General features: G+C 40.7%; 1 protein-coding gene across 4 annotated transcripts in view; it reads right to left on the minus strand.

The window, feature by feature from the left end:
• The window catches only part of CHD5 (chromodomain helicase DNA binding protein 5), a 212,975-nt gene that overhangs the window by 16,426 nt on the left and 172,474 nt on the right, over nucleotides 1-24,075 (minus strand). For 2 of the 4 annotated variants that reach the window (XM_075604963.1, XM_075604964.1), the window contains exons 33-41: nucleotides 23,102-23,234; nucleotides 19,873-19,962; nucleotides 17,683-17,832; nucleotides 16,458-16,566; nucleotides 15,882-16,014; nucleotides 14,569-14,764; nucleotides 4,914-5,074; nucleotides 4,072-4,186; nucleotides 3,902-3,955 (exon numbers count right to left, since the gene is read on the minus strand). In XM_075604963.1, coding sequence (XP_075461078.1) covers nucleotides 3,948-3,955; nucleotides 4,072-4,186; nucleotides 4,914-5,074; nucleotides 14,569-14,764; nucleotides 15,882-16,014; nucleotides 16,458-16,566; nucleotides 17,683-17,832; nucleotides 19,873-19,962; nucleotides 23,102-23,234 — 1,095 coding nt within the window. In that variant the 3' untranslated portion in view covers nucleotides 3,902-3,947. The remainder of the gene's footprint in view (nucleotides 1-3,901; nucleotides 3,956-4,071; nucleotides 4,187-4,913; nucleotides 5,075-14,568; nucleotides 14,765-15,881; nucleotides 16,015-16,457; nucleotides 16,567-17,682; nucleotides 17,833-19,872; nucleotides 19,963-23,101; nucleotides 23,235-24,075) is intronic. The other 2 variants (XM_075604962.1, XM_075604961.1) reach the window with 1 other exon arrangement.

Consider the following 24,075-nt stretch of genomic DNA (forward strand, 5'->3'; position numbering starts at 1 on the left):
TATCTATAACATTTATCTAGCATGTGTTTTATGTATTGCTTTAGTATGTCATGTCATATATTTTTAGCATGTTTTATGTTTGTATATGTGGCTTTACATGTTTTGCTTTTAGTTGTTAGCATACCAAAAATATGACTTTGTGAGTTATGAGCTCACAGTAATTGGAATGTTTCATTACTTGACCCGATTTGGTTCGTAATTGGTAGGAGGGAATCCCCTCTTGGGTATTTAAGACCAATCTTAGGATCTGTTAGACCAACCCCAAGATGAAACGTCATTTGATGCGAAACGCGTAGAAGTTAGGTCATCACGCAGCAACGTCTGACGCCGTGACGCCCTGATGCTGACACCCACTTCGCTTCCACGAGGACCCCAACTACTCTAACAACGTGCCGGTTGGACTCTCACCTTTCCCATCATGGACTTTGTTGCGGGACCGCATTACCTGGGTTTCCAGGATCCGACCCCATGGTTGTACCTAACTACTATGTATGGGATGACAGGATCCATATGATCCTATTTTATATGTAAGTGTTTATTTGTTCCATTTTATAAATTTGATTGAACTGGAATTTTCTGTGTTTTTCTTTTTTGCGCTCTCTTTTAGTTTTTTATGTCTTTGTCTACCCCCCGATTACGGGAGGGATCGGGCAGCAGAAGAACAACCACTCAAGTCTGGGATTCTACAAATATTGCTGGGACAGCCCACAGTGTGACATTTTTCCAATTTTTTTTTGTTGCTTTGGACTGTGAAATTATTGAATTAACCGTAATGAGTGATAATATTTCTGTGATTATTACTACATTCCAACATTTCAGGACATCTGACCTGCAGCAATAATGCTGGTTCAGCTTAACAATTCATTTTCTTTACACACAGTACAGTATGTCATTCAGGTTAACATACAGCTCATAAGGAGCCTGAGATATTGTATTGTATGTCTTTATTTATATAGCGCCATTAATGTACATAGCGCTTCACAGTAGTAATACATGTGGTAATCAAATTAATAACAGATAATATAAATAACAGATCATGGGAATAAGTGCTTCAGACATAAAAGTAACATTAAGGAAGAGGAGTCCCTGCTCCGAGGAGCTTACAGTCTAATTGGTAGGTAGGGAGAACGTACAGAGACAGTATTTTTAATACACTGAGCCAATCAATACATCATTTCCCCTCAACATTTTGGCCCATATTTACTAAGTGGTGTCGTTCTATAAGACACCTGTCTGCACAGGAAGAAACTTGATGGACCTTTCAAGTAAATGGTGAAAGGTGTCTTCCGGGGCCAGAAGGTGTCTTATGTCTTAGCACTGCTTAGTAAATACAGTATGTGTCTTTATAATTGATACTTTTTTCTCTTTATATTTGATTTAAGGGGCAAAAACTATTCTGCAATCTAGGTAGCCACACCTATAGTGCCCCCCCAAAAAAATATTACAGCTTCATGAACACCTTTTAAAGATTTATTGTGAAACCGCAGAGGATACAACGTTTCAGGTCTAGCCTGGACCTTTCATCTGATTTTTGGGTACACACCACTCAGATTATTTCCTTTATACTGTATTTGCAACAAATTGTTGTAATTATGAATAAAGTTGAAGTAATCCATATAATTTCTAGTTTAAAAATGTTTTAAAAAGTTGATGTACTGCTATAATGGACAGACTTCTCACCCTTTGTATAAAGCTAATTGACCTTACTCTCCTGCTGAACACACATGCTCTTGATCTAATTACTTGCTTTAATAGTCTAACGGTAACCAACGCTATCACTGTGGGCATGTTACAGTATATTGTTTTTGCTTTGAATATATGAATCAAATCTCTTAACATAAAGCAAAAGATGAATGCATCAAATTACTACTATGTACATTAATGGCGCTATACAAATAAAAACATACAATACAATACTTAACCCCTTTGATGTTGGAGAGGCATAACATTTTATTATTTGCGCTTTATTTCATATATATATATATAAATTTTTTTTATTTTTTTTTAAAGATTCAACAGGTAAAAAAAATGTTTGCTCCATGTTTATGTAAAAATAAGTTTCAATTATCTTTTCAGGATTATGTTGTTTAATTTGCCATATGAAATAATTGTCATTAATGAATTTTGGGACCTGGACTTTACAGAATGAAACTAATTCAGATTAAACAGCACAACTATGGGCTCTGAAAACCAAATGTGTTTATTGCCAAGTGGCTATAAACTAATATTTATTTTTTTAACTGTGAATGTATTTTTAGCATATGCCACTATTCTATGTAACAAGAAGCAGGATAGCACACACTTTAACAATGCATCAACTTCCATTCATCTGAATGAATGCAGATGCATTATTATATGTGCTTAATCCCTCTATTTGCTATATTAAGAAGGGGCCCTTAAGTGTTCAGTGACAGGAAATGATCAATAATGCAACATTTTGCTCATCACCAATGCACTTAATGCATGTTTTCATATATTGTTAAAATACATATAAGTATGAATAATTTAGAATGGTTAATTATTTTTGATCCTTTTACAGTAAGGGTCTTTCCTTTCTTATTCTGTAAGCGGAGACAGCTGAAAATGTAATAGTTTGCTGTGGCTCTTTAAGTGTGTAAATATGAAGACTGTCCAAGAACTAAATGGATGGGATTTTACATACAGAAATTACATAGTCTTGCATTAGTTTGGCCATAGGTATAAAAAAAAATAAAGACAGGTTTAGATCAAACCACAACGCTCCAAAGTAAAAACATAAAAATATATTTATTACGTACAATGCCAAAGACATACTGTACAGCAATACCAACTGCCCACATAGAAACAAAAATGGAAATGGCAAAAAATGTTGCACAATCAAAGCCAGGTGGACTCCAGATAAAAACAGATCTCTTTTGATTTATAGGAATAATAAGGCGCTATTTGTGCTGCATGTCGATGTAGAATTAACGCTTTGACAATCTGATCCTGTTCAATGTGAACTTATGAATACTGTAGCAGTGAAGCGACCACCCAATGTTCAACCTGGCAAGAAACTTTCATAAATATTCCTATTTCATTGCATCATGAGTACATTATTATGAGTGTGCTTCTAACTTGATTTTGCCTTGATCATTGTACGCAGCTATTTCACTAATATCCAAATAGTGATTTATTTGGTGCGAGGGCAAGTGGATTTACACTGCAAAATGAACATTTATATATATATATATATATATATATATATATATATATATATATATATATATATATATATATATATATATATGTATATATATGTATATATATATATATATATATATATATATATATATATACTGTATATGTATATGAGGTAGGGGATTCTCTGCTGAAGTAATTGTGAACATTGTGGTATTTGTATTTGTCACTTTAGGTCAAATACATCTTCTGGTTAAATGAGACATACATGTAAACATGATGGCCATGCCATTCATTTAAAATGTGAATGGCAAATAAAGAAAGCACCATGTATCTGGAAGTGCAAGAAATAGGATAGGTTAGGAAACAGCAATATTCATAGTAATGATAATATATGATTTACTGAGATGAATAAACATAAGGTCCTCCAACACGTAAAGGACTCACACGGATGATTACATCAAGGTAAAATCAGAGGAAACATATGATGTTTAATGCTGGTTTTAATACAGATGCTCACAACCATATCTTGTGACAAAACTAAAATGTCTAAATGAGTGGTACTGTACATGCTGCAGGTGCTGAGCTACCATCAGCGGCTAAGACATATTTAAAGGGGCAAACAAGATGAATGATTCTTTTTTGTGTTGTATTTACAATGAAACGCTGCTCCAACTTGATATATCACCATTAAAAGATGAAACAAATGGTGTTGAGCACAGAGACATAAGAGTCTGCTTACCTCCTTTCGAAATGAAGACTGCCACAGAGGAAAATCTTGGAAACCGCTAAAAATCTATTGATAAGAGAGAAAACATCTTGCTTGTGTCCTCTGAGATTACTGGCAGTCTACTGAAAATATTCCTACCTCACTTTTACAATGACTGACATCAGATAAAAATGTTAACCTACCAGTCACATATGGTCCCAGTGGCATCTGGCTGTAGTTGACAATGCCTCCTGGGCCAGGTCCTCGTAAATTTGAGCCAAAGTTGCTGTTGTACATTTGAGAGGATCCAAAAGTTCCCTGAAGTTAGAAAAATGTAATTGAGTTGTTTTTTTTTAGAGCTAGAACTAAGTGATGAAAGACCAATGCTTCGTTAATATGGTCCCAGCAGTTTCTCCCTATTCCCAGGGCTCACACAGAACTTTTCCTCTTTGTTATTGTCGTCGCTGCAGCTCATGGACCATGTAATGTGAACACCAAAAAATTCAATTGCAAATAACATCAAAATGGGAATAGAAGTTGTCTAATGGTATCAGCACTTCTCTTAAAAGTCAGTAAGCAGGTGCAGCTCATCACCAGCTTCCTATGAGACTGGGCACATTGTTTTATCTTTCTTTTCATCAAATGAATTGCACACTGGTCTAGTTATTCATGCTACTGTACTTCAGTCAAGAGATAGATTGAGTTTAATTGTTTCCACCACAAGTACTAGATTTGGAAAGGCTGGCATATATCTTTATAAACTTTCAGTAGAAAATGTATCCCAGTGGCAAATGTTTTATACAATTTTCAGTGCATGTATTGAAAGTATAATTAAGATGCACCAGATTTATGTTTACCAAGTTATTATATAAACGTAATATATGTTTATTAATAGATGAATAATTTGGCGTTAGGTAGTTAATAGTGCTTATTTTTAATGTCAGTGGGTAAATACAATGTTATACAGTTCAGTGTTTTCAGTTTATCGCACCTAAATTTTGCTACCGGCGGGATAATACCTATGAGGAATGCTGGTTTATCTGACCTGGACTGTTGGATCACCTCCCCGATTGGTCAGCCTGCTAAGGATACTACGTTCCGACATCTGAAGACGAGCAGCGACAGGGGGTATCCGAGACAGCATGGAGGGCAGACGGGTCACATCAGCTTTCATATCACTCAGCAGCTCCTCTAATTGGTTCAGAACTGCAAGACATGATGCAATAACTGCATGTCATATCTCAACAAGCTGAAGCATGAAATTATGTGGGGCTTAAAAAATCTCCCAAATGTGTTAGTTTATAAATAGATGCATTGTAATTGAGTTCCTTCTGTCATGATCCATGAGACGTGTTAAAACCTATGCAAGTTCACTTTAGTATTAAAATCATATTTCTGCAAATGCATGTATAAACAAATGATTAATTATTTGCCTCTGAAAGCTTGGTGATTTCTGCTAGTGAATACACATGTCTAATATTTGTTATTTTGAAACATATAGAAATATTTGTTATTGTGTTAGGGCTATGTCGTTTTTTCTTACAGAACTTGCAGTTTAATTATTCATTTATTAATAGCTAATCTCAAGACAATAATATTCACCATCAACAGCAAATAATTCACACATCTCCATGAAAATGTAAACTGTGACTTAGAAATAAAACGGAGAGAATGGACCTACTGTAAATGTGGGGATCACCATGTAGAAAAGAGAATGTTTTTTTTTTATTCTATCATCATTTAGTGAACAGACCATGTGTGTGAAAATTCTGCACAGCGATAATAAAATTCCTTATATGTGATATTCTATGTGCAATTCCCAGGAGAGATGAGAAACACCCGCTCACTTCCATGGCTAACTAAACTCTTCTCTATTATTTATGCTACTGAATACACAGAGCATTTTGTGTAGAATGACAGTAAGCAGATCTGGCCCAAATGCGTGTATAATTGTGCACTGAAAAAAAAAGCCCTATGTAAAGCACCTTTAAACGATGCAATGTTTTCCTACCCTGAGGTACTACAACCTCCACATACCTTATAGAAGAAAACAAGATGTTTCAAATAATTGTTGGAATAGAACACAAAAATAATCCTTGGCGAGAGTGAAGCATTTGAAGATCTACAAAGGGATCTGTAGACAAAAGACACTGAAACATTTTGAGAGACACCGCAGTAAACTGGCTCTCTTATATGACCATGGAAGTCGCTTTATCTTCCTCACCTTAAGCACTATGCGTCATTAAATTACATAGTGGTGCTATAAGAGACCCTTAGCAACTGGAAGACACCATATGGCCCATTCATGTGAATATGCCATAAAGAACCATATTTACTTAGCAGTGCTACTGCATAATACATCTTTTGGTGCTGGAGGATACTTGACAAAGGTCAGTGTGTTTGACCGAAATGTTGATCTGTGTGGATTGAAATTATTATTTTTTGTATGAAGACCTCTGGAGTGCCGGCTCCTTCTTGTTTTAGGAGGATGTGTCCTGTACTGTAGGTCTCCCCAGCGGGGGATGATCACGGTGCACCTGAGGCAGTTACATAAATCCAGTGAGTGCACCTAATTCTTTCTTCTAGCCCATTAACTTCAACATGAAGGAATAGAGTAAGGCCTGGTCCCCGCTGGCTACTGCAGCGTCCGCCCCACAATGTGTCCGGGCCCGCTGCGAGTGGGGGCCGCCACGCTGCGCCGACAGTTTCTCCTGCTCTCAAGAGAATTGAGATCAGGACTCGCGATGAGCGCTAGGCCACGCACCCGGCGGTTCAGCCAATGAGAGCGAACCTGCTGGGAGGTGTCACGGCAGCGCCCCCGTCACGCGCCCCCCCCCCCCCCCCTGGTCTTTCCCCCTGCAGCTCACTGCAGACCGGGGGACTCGGCTGCACGCGCCGCCAGCCTGGCAGACGCGCGTGCAGCGCAGGCAGCGGGGCTGTAGCCTTACTAAGCAGTGCTACTCCAAAGACACCTTCTAGCACTGCATATATTCCTATGAAGTCGGGCTGCTAAGTAAATATGGTCTTTTAGCCACTGTCACAGGATATTGAGGTAAGATATCAGAGATCTATATTTAAAAAAAATGAAAGATCAAATGCTCTGCAGTTAAGAAGGAATATTCAAAAATGTGGGTGCAGCAAAATAAGAGGGTACTAATCTATGAGACTGAGCAAGAGAAAAGGCAGTGGAGCAGAGATTTAAAGAGTAGAGGGAGACATAGAACAGCCAGACAAAAACAGCAATGGCAGAGAGATATCAGAGAAACAAAGGCAGAATGGCATGGGAAAGTGAACTCAGCATGGCATGCAGGCTATTCTCATAATATGCAGCGTACACAACAAGCTGTCACCAGGAAAGTGCTGTTACCTGCAGGATATTAGGCAGGTATGTTACTGATCTTACAATGATTTGCAATCAGAGAAGACACCACATGTGATAGAACATTTTATCTCCAGTGGGATAGTAAGACAGGTGTATTTTGTTTTATATTGCCCATTTACATTACTATTTTAGTGTAAAGGAAACATTGCTCTTTCTAAACATGACTTTGTATAGAGAATATAGAGGGGTACAAAAAGATCCCTGATATAGGCGCACTGCAGACCTTTATATAATAATGTGGTCAGAGGTGAAATAAATGAAATGAATAAAAACAATTTTATTGATCTTGTATGTATAATTAAAAATGATATATAACCATAATTAGAGTATATATCACAATGCTGAAGTCACTCAGTATATATGTGGTCTCTGAGAGCTTGGACTCAGTTACAAATAGGCAGTGTTCGACAAACCTATACATTTGCACGCCCCGGGCGAGTGGATTTAACATGGTGGCGAGCTCCTATTGGCCCGAGCAGCACACGTTTGGTACTAGGTGGCGAGTAGATTTTTTTGTTCGGCGAGTAGATTTTTTGGTGATTTGTCTACCACTGCAAATAGGTATTAGGAGGGAAATATGGGTAAGAGGTAGGATTGATTGGTATATGGTTTATTGTTCCTGAAAGTAACTCTTACTTCTGTAACATTGTCAGTTTGCAGATTATAAAATTTCCCTTGTGTTGTACTCTGTTGAATCAGTCTGACTGCACATGCTCTCTGCTTGAAATGCAAGTCTCCTGTTTATTTGTGTCAGGAAAACGAGTGTGTATGCAGATACACTTTCAGTATGTATTCTGAATCCCTTTAAAGGTATACTCTGTAGAAGATTGTCTGCGCATGCTCCGTGATTAATGCGCTATTATCATGTTTACCGAAACTCCGAACATAACGAATGTTGGCGTGGGGGTGAGTATATTGTGCATATGGTGTGTGATCTTATGGGGATATGCGCCAGATCTTACTAAAGGTAAGTGAATATCCCCAGTATAGCCTGGTGTGCTGAGCAAACGTGACACGTAGTATAAACCTTCAATAGGTGGAGTCTGCTTAGGGCTATTTCCCTTGAGTCTTAATGGGTAAATTTTATGGAGAACTTCTGACTGCGCATGCTCCGTGGTAGGTACACAGTTAACCTGTGGGTCAATACTACGGACTTAGCGTAGGTAGGGGTCAGGTTAGATAAACTTATGGTGTATTGTGTACTCTAATGAGTGTACACTGACACTAGAAATCTCCCCAAAAAATATATCCCCAAAAAATAATAAACAGACTGTTAGGCTAAAGCAACGTAACAAGCTGGTTACGCTTACGTAGTGTTGCCCCTTTGCGAATCTCGTCAGTGTCAGAGCTAGTATAACCCTTCAGTGGGTAAAGATTGCTTCGAGGTGTCTCCCTTCAGCCTTAGATGAAACAGGTCTACTGCCTGCTACGAACACATTGGTCTATCATGTAGTCTCTGATATTACCAAACGGAGTACATATATCAGATAGAGTACCAAACGAAAAAGCTCTTAAAACTGAGTGAACTATCAGACTATAGCAAAATATTGTCGGCTATGACCCGACATGCGGCATGTTTCGTCGCTATCTGCGACTTCTTCCGGGGTGGGCGTTCCTGCCGGCCCCGTTATACCCGGTGGCTGCCATGGCAACCGGAGGACGCCAAAATTGCCGAGCAAATTGGTGGTGGTGCCTAGGTACTGCACTTAGAATTACTTGATTAGTATTGGTGTGTTCTGACCCTATTGTTTGCTGTATAAAGTATATACAGTTCTCACTTAGTGTGGAAAAAAACTAGAAAAGAAGAACCAAGTTTATCAGAGACTTTTGATGTCTCTGAAATTTATAAGAAGGAGGTGAATACAAACCCTTCATTTATGCCAGATGGATATTGAGTGTGTAACATATATATCCATCTGGCTTCACACTGCAAAAGCTTTTTATCCCAGTTACCCTTGCGGATACTGGGGGGAATGTGGTCAATCCCTTGGAATGTAAGTGTATTGACATTTCCCGCATGCTAAACTTGGTTCTTCTTTTCTAGTTTTTTCCAGTTTTAAGAGCTTTTTCATTTGGTACTCTATCTGATATATGTACTCCGTTTGGTAATATCAGAGACTACATGATAGACCAATGTGTTCGTAGCAGGCAGTAGACCTGTTTCATCTAAGGCTGAAGGGAGACACCTCGAAGCAATCTTTACCCACTGAAGGGTTATACTAGCTCTGACACTGACGAGATTCGTAAAGGGGCAACACTACGTAAGCGTAACCAGCTTGTTACGTTGCTTTAGCCTAACAGTCTGTTTATTATTTTTTGGGGATATATTTTTTGGGGAGATTTCTAGTATCAGTGTACACTCATTAGAGTACACAATACACCATAAGTTTATCTACCCTGACCCCTACCTTCGCTAAGCTAGGTTAACTGTGTACCTACCACGGAGCATGCGCAGTCAGAAGTTCTCCACAAAATTTACCCATTAAGACTCAAGGGAAATAGCCCTAAGCAGACTCCACCTATTGAAGGTTTACACTACGTGTCACGTTTGCTCAGCACACCAGGCTATACTGGGGATATTCACTTACCTTTAGTAAGATCTGGCGTATATCCCCACAAGATCACACACCATATGCACAATATACTCACCCCGACGCCAACATTCGTTATGTTGGGAGTTTCGGTAAACATGATAATAGTGCATTAATCACGGAGCATGCGCAGACAATCTTCTACGGAGTATACCTTTAAACGGATTCAGAATACATACTGAAAGTGTATCTGCATACACACTCGTTGTCCTGACACAAATAAACAGGAGACTTGCATTTCAAGCAGAGAGCATGTGCAGTCAGACTGATTCAACAGAGTACAACACAAGGGAAATTTTATAATCTGCAAACTGACAATGTTACAGAAGTAAGAGTTACTTTCAGGAACAATAAACCACTAGCTGATACTGCACCGACACACTTTATTCGAGCAAATACCCGGTATGTACCTGGCAGATACCTGGAATGCGCCGCTCCTCACCTCTGACAAGCCCCGTTGCATTTGCCTTCCCAGCCTGGGTTCATGCCTGGCTGATGGGCGGCTGATCTGTTAAATGATAATGATTAGGATTTAATAGGCTGCAATGCTTCGCGTGTCTACCAGATGGCATAAATTCATGAATTGTAATGCAGTATATATATATGTAGTGTGCAGTATTGCAGCAAACGGGAATAAAATGCTTCAATCCCTGCCGGAAAATAACTCAATGCACTCGGGCAGAAAACAGTCACAAACCTCAATACACCCGGGTATACCCGAATTCGTGGGACTAGCCGAGCTCGAATAAAGTGTGTCGCCAGTGTATACCCGGCGTTGCCCGGAGGCCGTGAGGGGGGGGCGTGAAAGGCAGGGGGGGGGGGCGTGAAAGGCAGGGGGGGGGCGTGAAAGGCAGGGGGGGGGCGTGAAAGGCAGGGGGGGGGCGTGAAAGGCAGGGGGGGCGTGAAAGGCAGGGGGGGGGCGTGAAAGGCAGGGGGGGGGGCGTGAAAGGCAGGGGGGGCGTGAAAGGCAGGGGGGGGGGCGTGAAAGGCAGGGGGGGGCGTGAAAGGCAGGGGGGGGCGTGAAAGGCAGGGGGGGGCGTGAAAGGCAGGGGGGGGGCGTGAAAGGCAGGGGGGGGCGTGAAAGGCAGGGGGGGGGCGTGAAAGGCAGGGGGGGCGGCCGGAGGCCATGAGGGGGGGCGTGAAAGGCAGGGGGGGGCGTGAAAGGCAGGGGGGGGCGTGAAAGGCAGGGGGGGGGGGCGTGAAAGGCAGGGGGGGGGGGCGTGAAAGGCAGGGGGGGGCGTGAAAGGCAGGGGGGGGGCGTGAAAGGCAGGGGGGGGGCGTGAAAGGCAGGGGGGGCGTGAAAGGCAGGGGGGGGGGCGTGAAAGGCAGGGGGGTGGCGTGAAAGGCAGGGGGGGGCGTGAAAGGCAGGGGGGGGGCGTGAAAGGCAGGGGGGGGGGCGTGAAAGGCAGGGGGGGGGCGTGAAAGGCAGGGGGGGGCGTGAAAGGCAGGGAGGGGGTGTGAAAGGCGGGGGGGGGCGTGAAAGGCGGGGGGGGCGTGAAAGGCGGGGGGGCGTGAAAGGCGGGGGGGGCGTGAAAGGCGGGGGGGGGCGTGAAAGGCGGGGGGGGGCGTGAAAGGCGGGGGGGGGCGTGAAAGGCGGGGGGGGCGTGAAAGGCGGGGGGGGGGCGTGAAAGGCGGGGGGGGGCGTGAAAGGCGGGGGGGGCGTGAAAGGCGGGGGGGGGCGTGAAAGGCGGGGGGGGCGTGAAAGGCAGGGGGGGGCGTGAAAGGCAGGGGGGGCGTGAAAGGCAGGGGGGGCAACACACACACAGTGTCACACACACACACAGTGTCACACACACACACACACACACACAGTGTCACACACACACACACAGTGTCACACACACACACACACACACACACACAGTGTCACACACACACACACACACACACACAGACGTCACCTAGAGCGACACCTACCTCTACTTCCGGCCGCCGCCATCTTTTCACTCGGCGCCGCGAGGGAAGAAGGGTGTCCTTCCGGGCGCGCCGCCATGTTAGGCACCGCGAGGGAGGAAGGAGGTCCGCTGCCTGTTCCCCCGCCGGGGATGGAAATGAGGCGCCGCGAGGGAGGAAGGGGGTCCGCTGCCTGTTCCCCCGCCGGGGATGGAGATGAGGCGCCGCAAGGGAGAGGTGAGCGGAGGGAGACGTGAGCGGAGGAAGGGGAGAGATGAGCGCTGGGAGGGAGAGATGAGCGGCGGACCTCTACTGGCGCCGGGAGGAAGGGGGAGGGGAGAGATGAGCGCCGGGAGGGGAGAGATGAGCGCCGGGAGGGGAGAGATGAGCGCCGGGAGGGGAGAGATGAGCGGCGGACCTCTACTGGCGCCGCGAGGGAGGAAGGGGGGGGGAGAGAACCGGGAGGGGAGAGATGAGGGGAGGGAGAGATGAGCGCCAGAGAGAGAGAGAGAGAGAGATATGTGTGTGTGTGTGTGTGTGTGTGTGTGTGTGTGTGTGTGTGTGTCGTGAGCCAAGGGGGAAGAGTGGCAGTTGGGTGACGTCACACACAGCAATCTGATTGGCCAGAGGCTGAGGACCAATCAGATTCACCGCAGATAGCACTAACCTCACTAACCATTTCGATTTTATATATTAAGATATACCAATCAATCCTACCTCTTACCCATATTTCCCTCCTAATACCTATTTGCAGTGGTAGACAAATCCCCAAAAAATCTACTCGCCACCTAGTACCAAACGTGTGCTGCTCGGGCCAATAGGAGCTCGCCACCATGTTAAATCCACTCGCCAGGGGCGAGCAAATGTATAGGTTTGTCGAACACTGCCTATTTGTAACTGAGTCCAAGCTCTCAGAGACCACATATATACTGAGTGACTTCAGCATTGTGATATATACCCTAATTATGGTTATATATCATTTTTAATTATACATACAAGATCAATAAAATTGTTATTCATTTCATTTATTTCACCTCTGACCACATTATTATATAAAGGTCTGCAGTGCGCCTATATCAGGGATCTTTTTGTACCCCTCTCAGGTACACCTCTATATTCACATTGCCATTCTCCCAGGCAGCACGCATTTACCACCAAGGGGTTTTTTGAGCAAGCTCTCTATACAATATTTGACTTTGTATAGATATATATTTTTAGAAGTGCTGGTGTAGGATCCTGTTTTCTAGTGTCATCAAGGATGTTTTGAACCTATTGCGCCAATGTCAGGTACATTGCTGTATCTAAAGGTCTAATAACCACAGGGACGTCTGTTAGGGAGCTTCCTTACTATTAACCCATGTTTTGACTAAGGGGCTTATTCTTTATTTATTTATAAAATATTTTACCAGGAAGTAATACATTGAGAGTTACCTGTCGTTTTCAAGTATGTCCTGGGTACAGTTAATACAAATAATACATGTTTACAAATACAGTTACATGAATGAACAGGGTATACATTATATACAAGACATTGCATGCACAGTTAAAGAAAATATATAAGATGGGCGTATGAAACAGTTACAGACCAGATTAAAATGTGAGACAGCCTTAGATTTGAAAGAACTTAAACTGGTGGTGGATGTGAGAGTCTCCGGTAAGTTGTTCCAGTTATTTTTTTAAACGCTGCAAAGTGCATTCCCATGAATGACAGACATTTTCTGGATTTGCATATTGTGATATAAAACAAAATGCTTCTCACATGTCCAAACTACAAGATTATGGCTTTTATTCTGATTTTATTCCAGCTATGTAAATCTGTGCAGGATGCCAAAAACACGTACTGTAAAACGTGCACATTTTTGTAATGCGCTATGTTTACCTCTACATATGACATTGCGGTTTATAGAATAGGCCCCTATAAGTATAAGATATGTCATGCTGAAATAATTATTGGAACAAAATTATTGTGCATGGAATATGGATATATTTTAGCGTACTGGAAGCATACAACAGCAAACAAATATGGCCTCAGTACTAATTGGTGATGGAACTTAGGACTAGTTTAGCAGAAGCATCAGTTTATTATGTCCAACCCAAAATATTCTAAATATATGTGCATTGCAATAAAAGTGTAAATATTTTAATTTGATGCATAGGAAATCAGTTTAGGTGACCAACAATACTATTTGTCTATAGTCAAAGGCTTTCCATCAATCCTTCATTTACTCTGCGTTGTTAAATATAAAACAACTTGGATCTAAGGCTGTCTCACATTTTAATCTGGTCTGTAACTGTTTCATACGCCCATAATATATATTTTCTTTAACTGTGCACGCAATGTCTTGTATATAATGTATACCCTGTTCATTTATGTAACTGTATTTGTAACCATGTATTATTTGTTTTACTCTGTGCCCAGGACATACTTGAAAACGAGAGGTAACTCTCAATGTATTACTTCCTGGTAAAATATTTTATAAATAAATTTACTCTACTAGAATAAAATACCCCTATTTCTTCTTCTGCATGGGTTAAAAGTCCTAGTTTAATTTAAAAAAAAAGAACTGAATTGTGAAAGATGACATGTTTGTTAGTGACAAAATCCAAGGATGACAAAATATACAATCACATTTGTATACAAAAAGTCCCTTTTTTTTTTTAGAAAATTGATTTATTTACAATGCAGTGTTAAGTCACAATTCATTCTTAGGTAAAATAAAGCCCTTTATTCAAATAGTAAGAACATCTGAGTTGTGAAACTTGGTCTTCTTCAGGAATACACGGTTACTGAGTCGATTAGATGGGAGGAAACAGTTTACATTGTTGTCACAAACCTTTGTGCAGAACAGCATTAGCAGGCTTGTTTCCAGCAAGAGATTCTTTGGAGAGATGCTGGTGGCTCTCAGCAAGGCACTCCACTTCAGCCAAACGAGCATTGAGGGACATGGCTGGATGATTTGAATCTTGGGACATGTTAAGATATGCTGCCCTTCGGAGCTGCTCTTCAATCACTAACGCTTGTTCTAGCAACTGATACAAAATTAAAAAAAGAATTGGAATGAAGGAAGTCTCCCTCATGATAATATCCTGACAGGACAACTAAAAGATCATACAATAACCATTTGAGTGCCCCAATACATACTCTTCCTTTCATAAGGGCATTCTAAGGGCCCTATGAGGAACTGAGTAAGAAATACTTTAAATCTGCAGTTCAAGCAATATCCTACGTGTTTTTAAAATAAATCACATCAGTACTATAAGAAAATACGTGTAGCATTTAAAAAAAACAAAACAATTTTAAAGACATTTTTAATGTATTCTAATGTAACAATCATTCTTGTTCCTATAGAAACCATTTACAAAGTTACATTCCCTTCCCCTTCTGAAACAGCATCACCTTTTTGAGCCCTGCCCTCTCTCTAGCAGTGAACCAATTGAATCTAGTGCCTGCCTGGTCACGTGATCTTCCTCACAGAACTTTGGCTGTCAGTGCAGCAGAAGATTAGCCAAGATGCATTTAGTGAACCCCGAAACAAATCTTCGCCGATCAATCACATGAGACCGGTCGGTCGGCAACTTAGCAAATCACTTGTCAGTGTGTAGATTGTATTGATGCACATATTACATTAAATTCTATTATTAAACAGCACCTTCAAATGCTAATTGTATAAGGGGAAAGCAACATCACAGATAAATGCGATCAGAATGGGTTCCCATTCACATCACAGGGGGGGAGGGTGCCTGCCCACGACTGTTTGATCGCTACACCAAACAATCATGTAGTTCAGTGTGAAAAGATGAGTGGCACTCAGATGCCGCCAGGCTTCGGGCACTCAAAGGGTTATAGAGCCTGTGGATTACGCACTCAGTTTACTCCAGTGATTGGGATGCTTGATACAATTTACCACTTCAGTGCATAAGGGTCTTGCATGTACTCCCAAGGTCTGGCACACATTGCAAATGAGTCCCTAGACTATTAAATGAAGGAATGAATACATGTATACTATTGTATCATTAGCAAAGAAACACAAGTTATCCCAAACTGTGCACAATGCTTATGACAAAATGAGCCCTAATGAATTGTCTTTCTGCTATTTCCCTCGTCACATTATAAAATAATTGTACATGAACCAGTTTAATGAAATACCTTAAATCTCCGTGCAAGAAACTTGTTTTTCATTTCTAAGTAGTTTCCTTTGTGTATCTCTGACTTAAAAGGCTCATTTAAGATTAAATAGCGAGGGTCATTTTGAATATCTTGCCAACGGGCATAACCATGTCTATTAAAATCAGAAATTAAGGGAAAAAAACATTTGTTTGCTGTATAACTACAGTATAGTGCTACATATTAATTGTATTTTCTCTATATATTTTAATGTGCAATACATATATATATATATAAAATGGTATCGACTATTTGTTTTTGATTATTAAGCTCGGCTAACACGGTACAAGTACCTCTACGTGTATATATATATATATATATATATATATATAAACCATAATACTGAGTTAAGTTATGGTGAGTAAAAAAAGTGACAAAAACCCTCCACAGGAATAAATATATATATATATTTATTACATCATACCATAAAATAAATTCTATTATCTAATTCTAATATTATGACCTTCAATAATACTATATCTCTGATGCAGGAATACCACACAATTGTCCTTTTATGATTAATCTACAGCAATAGGATTTGGTTGTATTAAAGGATACGTGACAATTCCAGCAAGTAACCAGTAATCGTGTCTCCTATGCCAGATATCATACATCTTTCCAGAGGAGACTGCAGCTCTTTCCTCATTTTGCCATAATGTATGAAGCTCTAAAAATAAAGAAACATATGAGTTTTTATACCATGGGAGATACATGAATATGTGAGCAGCCCTGAATTAAATTATTGTGCGGTACCATAAACTTGCCAATTTAAATGGAAAACATTGTCATAAATTACATTATGATCAAGGGGCCGTGCAGTTAATTTCACAATGGTAATGTAAAAAGTGACCAGTAATCCAAGAACCTGCTTCCAACCTGACTGGATTATGTGAAACTCAAGACGTGAAGAGTTATTGAACTACTGTAAGAAGACATCTAACAAAGAGAGATGTTAGGGCTCATTTGCAAATTATCCATAGATAACATTTACCCCCTTCACTCACCCCCTCTGCCCCCAATAAACCAGCTACTGTACCTAAACCCCTTCAGTGCCTTAGTGGCTAGCCGCTAAGGTAATAAAGCTGCTTTAATGCGAATTTTACTAATAGTGTACGGGAGCAGGGGGTCTCCTGACCTGAACCGCATCGATTTCAGCCTCGGGACCCCGTGCTTCCTGAGTTATAGGTCCCGGTATCTCCTGCAGTATTTAAATGCCCCGGTCACGTAGACCGTGACGTGGAGGATTTTAAAATGGCGGGGATACCGGCACCACATAATGGGCCAGTAACTCAGGAAGCAGGGGGTCCCCGAGGCTGAAGTCGATGCGGTTCAGGTCAGGAGACCCCCTGCTCCCTTACACTAGTATTAAAATGTATACTTAAACTGCATGATCGCATGTAAGAGCCATGCATGGAGACGCAGCGTCTCCGTGCAGCTCCTCCAGGCTGCAGTTTAAACAAACAGATTCCGTGCGATAGGACTTAGAAAAAAACACAAGTAATGCGATCTTGCTTTTTTGACCGCAAAAATGTGTGTTTTTTCTTAGTGAAAACCATTTTGACACACGTTTCAGTGTGCAGTAAAACAATGCAAAGTCGCTCGGCAATGCACTGAGTTTATTGAGGTTTAGTGAAAAAGCCCCTATGCCTCCATCATTTGACATTAGTCTAGGAAGTGCTAGATGTTGTCCCTAATGGTGCCCTGTTGCACCCACAATATATAGGGCATGTATTTGGTAATTATTTCACCTTATAGCATATACTTGGCATGTGTAAAATGTTACCTGTAAAACCACCATCTGCAATATTAAACATAAATTTATATTTTCCATTTTTATCTTCTTTTTTCCCGTCTTCTTCTTCCTCTTTAATATCATTTTCTCCATTCTGTCGGTTCTCACAATCTTCTTTTTCATCCATTTTGTTGTTCTCTTCTGTAAAATGGATATTTTTTATTTAAAAAACAAACAAAACAAAAAAAAAAATATATATATATATATAGATGTAGAGGTATCGTGTTAGCCGAGCTTAATAATCAAAAACAAATAGTCAATACCGTTCTGTGGCTATTCACCCTCTTACATTTCAACACCTACCCACACCATTGTTATACACCCCCCTCTACATACACCTTTTGTAAAGTGCTGTATATAATGTGGGCGCTTTATAAATTAATGTTTACACACATACACACACACGCTTACTCTAACATCACAAACATTCATGGACCATTTAGCACCTTAAGTCAGGGGTGCCCAACTCTAGCCTTCTGGGGCCGCCAGAGGGTCAGGTTTTTGGGGTGGCCCTACTTCGGCACGGCTGGTTTAATTGGTGGCTGAGTCAGAATGACTGGGCCACTGGTTGAGCCGGGTGTGCTGAAGTTGGGATATCCTCTGGGCCTGGCCGGTTGGCGGCCTTTGCGGACTGGAGTGGGCACCCTTGACTTAAGTCATAAACCGCACACTGTACAGGGGGGAGGGTTAGGCTTCACCCACAGAGATAACATTACTAGCTGTCCTGGTTGAAAGTAAATGTCTTGGCTTAATCCATTGTAACATCGCCCGAAGAAGAGATCACTATATCTCGACAGCTCGCACAAATAAATGCATTTCGTTAGCCACAGAACGGTATCGACTATTTGTTTTTGATTTTATATATATATAAAACTCTATAATATAAACATATATATTAATAATATTTACTGAAGTTCAAGTGTAAGAATTAGATAACAACAAAGATGTTAACGGTTCTAAAAATGTATAATGAATGGTTAAGAAACCAGTATCCAAAGAGATGAATGGGGGTGCACAGATTCAGTTATGACTGTTTCTTAGATTCCCGTCTGCCCTTGGACAATCATGTAAATAAGGACAACTAAGAAAACGTTAGTTGTGTTTACAATGAATATTTAATGTTAACATGTTTGGTGTAAAAACCCAACATTTTTAGAAAACGGAGACTAGAAAATAAGAAATCAATGGAAAACTTGCAGAAAATGGAATAAAAGCTTTTAAAGCTACCTGTACTCATCAGTCCACCAGCTCCCCAACACTAGTTTTGGATTGCTATATCAATGCCAAATGTCCCTCTCTTTCATTGTTTGCAGCAGTGAACAGACACATTTAACTTCGCTACTGTATATAATGCTGAGACAAGATTGGTAATTTTTCATAGTTGCTTCTGCACAACAGTGCCCATATAGAGAGGCGGATTTGCCACAAGGCTGAATAGGCTATAGCCTAGAGCCGCAATTTTTCAATGAGACTGCAGGGCTTTTCAATGGATCGCCAACTCAGCTTGATTTCTATCTGGCTCCCTAGGCCGGCACGACCCGCTTCTCTGCCCAAGGAAAGGGGTGTGTGTGTGTTGAAAGTGAAGGGGGCGCTTACCTTCTCCGGGGCGTTGTCAAGGCGACCCGACATCAAATGATGTGTTGTCATGAGAACGCAGCATCACATGCCGCCGGGACGTCATGATGCCACTACACTGAAGGAGGGGGGGGGGGCGCTCTTCAAGGAATCGCCCGCGAGGTAAGTACCCTTGATTACTTCCACCGGGGGACTCGCAAAGGCTACGGGCGGCCCTTTATTATTTTATCACCCATAGGTTCTAAGCTTATTATTTAACAAGTTTTGACTTAATATAAAAATCGGTGGCATTGCAAAACTACAAAAAAAACTAGAGCCACTGATTTCTAGATTAATCAAATAATAAACTAAGGGGCAGCAATAAGCTTAGAGCCTATGGGCGGGGACATGATAAGTCTGCCACTGCCCATACAGTATATAGACCAAAATGACCAGTGTTGAATAAGACACTAATATATTGTAGCAATAGCAGACGGTAAATGATAAAGTTACTAAGAGTTGACCATCCAAAAATCTACAAAATGATCTTCATGAGCATATATCATAATTCAATTTCTGTGGGTTGTTTTCTGTACATCTGAGTCCATACTAGGACAATGATTGTACCTGTCTTGGGTTCCTTGTCTTCCAGTTTATTTTGAGCAACATTCATTTCTGACTTTTCTAAGGGTTTTTCTTGCTCTTGAAGAATCTCAGCTGCAAGAGTCAATAGGAAATAAACACATGATTTCTTTAACAAAGCTATCAGTCAGACCTCAAGCACTGTGTGACCTTCAACTAGAAAAGGTGTCCAAACACAACATTTCATTTTCATTTAACATATAGTTATTTAATGACAAGCTACAAATCCATTTTTGTATCTGTGGTAAATGAAAAAAAAAAGGTTGTTTAATGAAGATCTTTCTCGCAAAAGTCACAAAGCAGTGAGGCGGCTTCTTATCTGGATCGGGGTGAGTGGGTCTGGGAGGGGAACAGGCGATATTCACCTCTCGTGTTCTGCCACTCTCAGGTCTATTAGGATTTATGTTCTCTGTAACATTGGCTTGTGGGCTTGGGGAGATAGTACTTCTAATATGTGCTGAGACATTGTAAGTATTTTCTAAGCACAAGAGCTCCTGATTCAATAAACAAAGAGCTAAAAAAGAAAAGTACTCTGGGAGAGGCCGTTACTTTAATTAGGAGTGGCCCAATCCAGTCCTCAAGGACCGCCAACAGGTCAAGTTTTCAGGATATCCCTGCTTTAGCACAGGTGGCTCAATCAGTGGTTCAGTCATTATGATGTGCCGAAGCAGGGATATCCTAAAAACCTGACCTGTTGGTGGCCTGGGAGTTGGCCACCCCTGTTTTAAATGCTACAAAATGAAGGTAACAAAAATACTGTATTGTTTCATGGTTTTTAATGCCTTCTATTTTAAGAAACATTTCAAATGTATATCAACTAAAATCAAGCGTTCTACTATTTGTAATATTAAAATATCTTATCATGCTGTTTTATTGTCAAATCTTTTATTTATAATGTAAAATACTATAGCCAGTGGTATGTTCCACTAATCATTCTGATGACAACAATCACTCTCTAAACCCTTCCCTTCTGTGCACAGCAGCTAACACGAGAGTTTCAGACTAACTTCTAACTAAGGTTATATGTATCGGGATATGTTTCCCTACATTACTAGATAATATCTAATGTAACCCCAATATTTAAAAAGTTTATCAGTGACCCAGGAAATATGTATGCATTTTATGTACAACAATGGTTAAAACTCTAAATAGAACATAAACACCTATGGGACATTTGCTATTATTGCAAAACAAATCTCCCTTTCCTAAAATACCCCTAATTAGTAGAGATGTGGAAACGTTTATATCCATTTTTGTTTTAGTTTTTTAAAGAGCTAGCAATGGCGACACTGATGGGGGAGTTAGAAAGATAAGAGAAGACCCAGGAGAGGGCTCCGTTGCAGATACCAAGACAGTGCAGAATTTACAGGCTAGAAGAAGGTGGTCAGCAGTGTCAGAAACAGCAAAGAGGTCAAGCAAAATAAGAAGGGAGTAGAGCCCTTGAGACTTAGCATTACTTTGATCAAGGCAGTTGTCGGGCATTTAGCAGTTCAGAAGCCAGACTGTACTGGGTCTCAGAGGTTATGAGTGTTGAAGAAATTGAGTAAATGTGAATAGACAAGACATTTTTGAGACATTTGGATGCAAAGGACCATAGAGAGATAGAGCGATAGTTAAACAGGGGGGGGGAGGGGTGTGTGGTATGATCAAGGATGTTTGGGCGCTGAGAGGAGCAAGGAGTTGAAAATTAGTTTGCATACTGTAGGGTAACAGAGTGGAAGTAAAAGGTTGGATGAGGTGAGATGGTGGAAGAAGAGGTGGACAGGAGGAAAGAGCAAGAGCCTGTTCAGCGGTCACCCTCCCTGCATATATTGCTGAGGATGAGGAATTTGTCTCTGTTCCTCATCCTTCCCTTACAAGTAGCTTTCTGGTACTCTTGTACAACGAAAGGTTGAGAGACCCGGCCACATTCAGAAAAATACTCCTCAGAGTAAGAACAAGTGTGCTTCGTTTGGCACAGTTCTTTAATGATAACTTGTTGCACCCTGCAGGTGGTGACCTCTTTCTCATTCAAAATTTGATTTGAGGAAGATACCTTTGGTAAAACCTCCCTTTTAGTAGTATTCATTTTCATTTAAAAAAAAAAAAAAAAGGTTGCTGGGGGTCAAGTAAAACTGATGCTCTGGGGTTTAACTCTCACTTATTAATAGAGTTTTCCGTCTCCCATCATGGCCATGACCACGATAGTCATGATGACGCCCACCACCACCAGCCATTATTCCAACACCATTCCTTTGCCCATGTAACTAGACATACTGCTCAACCCCGTTATAGTGCGATCCACTACAACGCGGATCCGCTTATAACGCGGTCTAAACGTAGCTCCCGATTTAAAAACACCTCCATTTTTTTTAAAAGGATCACGTAAATTTCGCCGCGCGAGGACTTAACAGCCTCTCTGCGGCTCGATCTCTCCTGCACGTTCCCGGTTATAACGCAGTCTCATTCTGTGGACCCCAAGAACCGCGTTATAACAGGGTTCAGCTGTAATATTGGTTTAATAATCGGTGTGTGTGCCCTATTTATAATGAGTCACATTTTTAATTAGCAAAAATTGAGCCAAATGGAAATGCACATTGACTTTACAAATGCTTGACAAATTTCTTGTGAACTCTGCCATTTTAACTAACATTTTCACACAGAAAATACAAATGTTGCAGTTTGAAAGCTCTGGCGAAAAGTTCCCAGATCTCTACTAATTAGCTTTAAATATCCCTGCATATATTTGTTGCAAATTGTGATACCTTTTATCGGACCAACGTGATAGATATTCACAATACAAATTCAAGCGCTCATTAGTACAACTGAAGACGGTTGAGGGTGTCTCAAAACATTGTGTACACCTCCATCTCTGAAGAACAAATATGCTGGGTCATTAAAACCCATTGTTCTGCAGGACCAAAACATCAATTAGAACACTGCAGTATACAGATGCTGCAGACTTTATTACATTTGCTGGTGCGCTTCTGTGGGACTTAAACAACATGCCAGCAGGAGAAGCGGTCATTGTCTTCAATCAGTCACGCGTGGAAAAGTGGTGTGACTAACACGCTATTTAACCTGTGGGAGCACACCAGCTGATGCAATAATGTCTGTTACAACTGTACCTCTGCATTAAAATGCGGCTCCCTTTCCTGAATGTTCTAAAAGTTGTCATTATTCAACCGCTGCCATGTAACAGCGCATGGCGTTTTCCCCCCTGTACCTTGTATACCTTTTGAATTCTGATTGCATGTTTCTTCAGGTTTTTCATTCTCTTCTTCTTCTCTATCTTTGTTTGTCTTCTCTTTGATTTCTAAATAGTCTGTTTTTTCTACGTGTTCTGATATTTCTGGTTTCGGTGTGGGCTATAAATAATAAGTGCTTGATGAATACAACAGATAAATTCACCTTCTATAAACATGATTGACATCGACTTTCAGGTAAAACATAAGTATATTTTTAAAAAGATTTCTCCTTTCACTGTGTCATTTTCTTACCCTATAGCCCAAACAAGTAATACAAAGTCAGTCAATTACAAAGAATGTATTTATTTTCATATCCTGTGAAACGTATTCTTTTGATTAAATTATTTTATAAAAATAATGATTCTCCAGAACATTGAAAAATCAGTGTGTGCAACAATTAAATTTATCTTAAATACCAATAAAAACAATCAAATTATTTATCTAATGAAAATTAATAATTTATAGAAACTTTGCCAATGTTCCTCTAAATTGCTGTTGACACACACACACACACACACACACACACACACACACACACACACACACACACACACACACACACACACACACACACACACACACACATACACACACGTTCCATACTAAATTGTAATTTCAGTGTTCTTTTAGACAAATAGGCCAAAGGAGTTTGAACATTAGTTAAACTTGATTTCCTCGGAACATCTTACATCGTTTTACATGCTGGTACAACATCACTTTGTTAAACAGACCAACAAGTGAATTACAAATGGATCATTCTCTCCAATTATAGGAAATTACTTAACGGATATATGTTCTTTACATCCTTGAAAAATAATGCTCAGTAATCCTGTGCAAATGGCCTAAATGAATCTACAGTATTATTTAATACTAATATAAATACTTAACGTCGATAAATTTTCATCATGAAGCAATTGCCTGGAAATGTGTTTTTATATCTAGGGGACTTATTGACAGTAAT

The sequence above is a fragment of the Ascaphus truei genome, chromosome 6, assembly GCF_040206685.1.
Source record: "Ascaphus truei isolate aAscTru1 chromosome 6, aAscTru1.hap1, whole genome shotgun sequence".
NCBI lineage: Eukaryota > Metazoa > Chordata > Amphibia > Anura > Ascaphidae > Ascaphus > Ascaphus truei.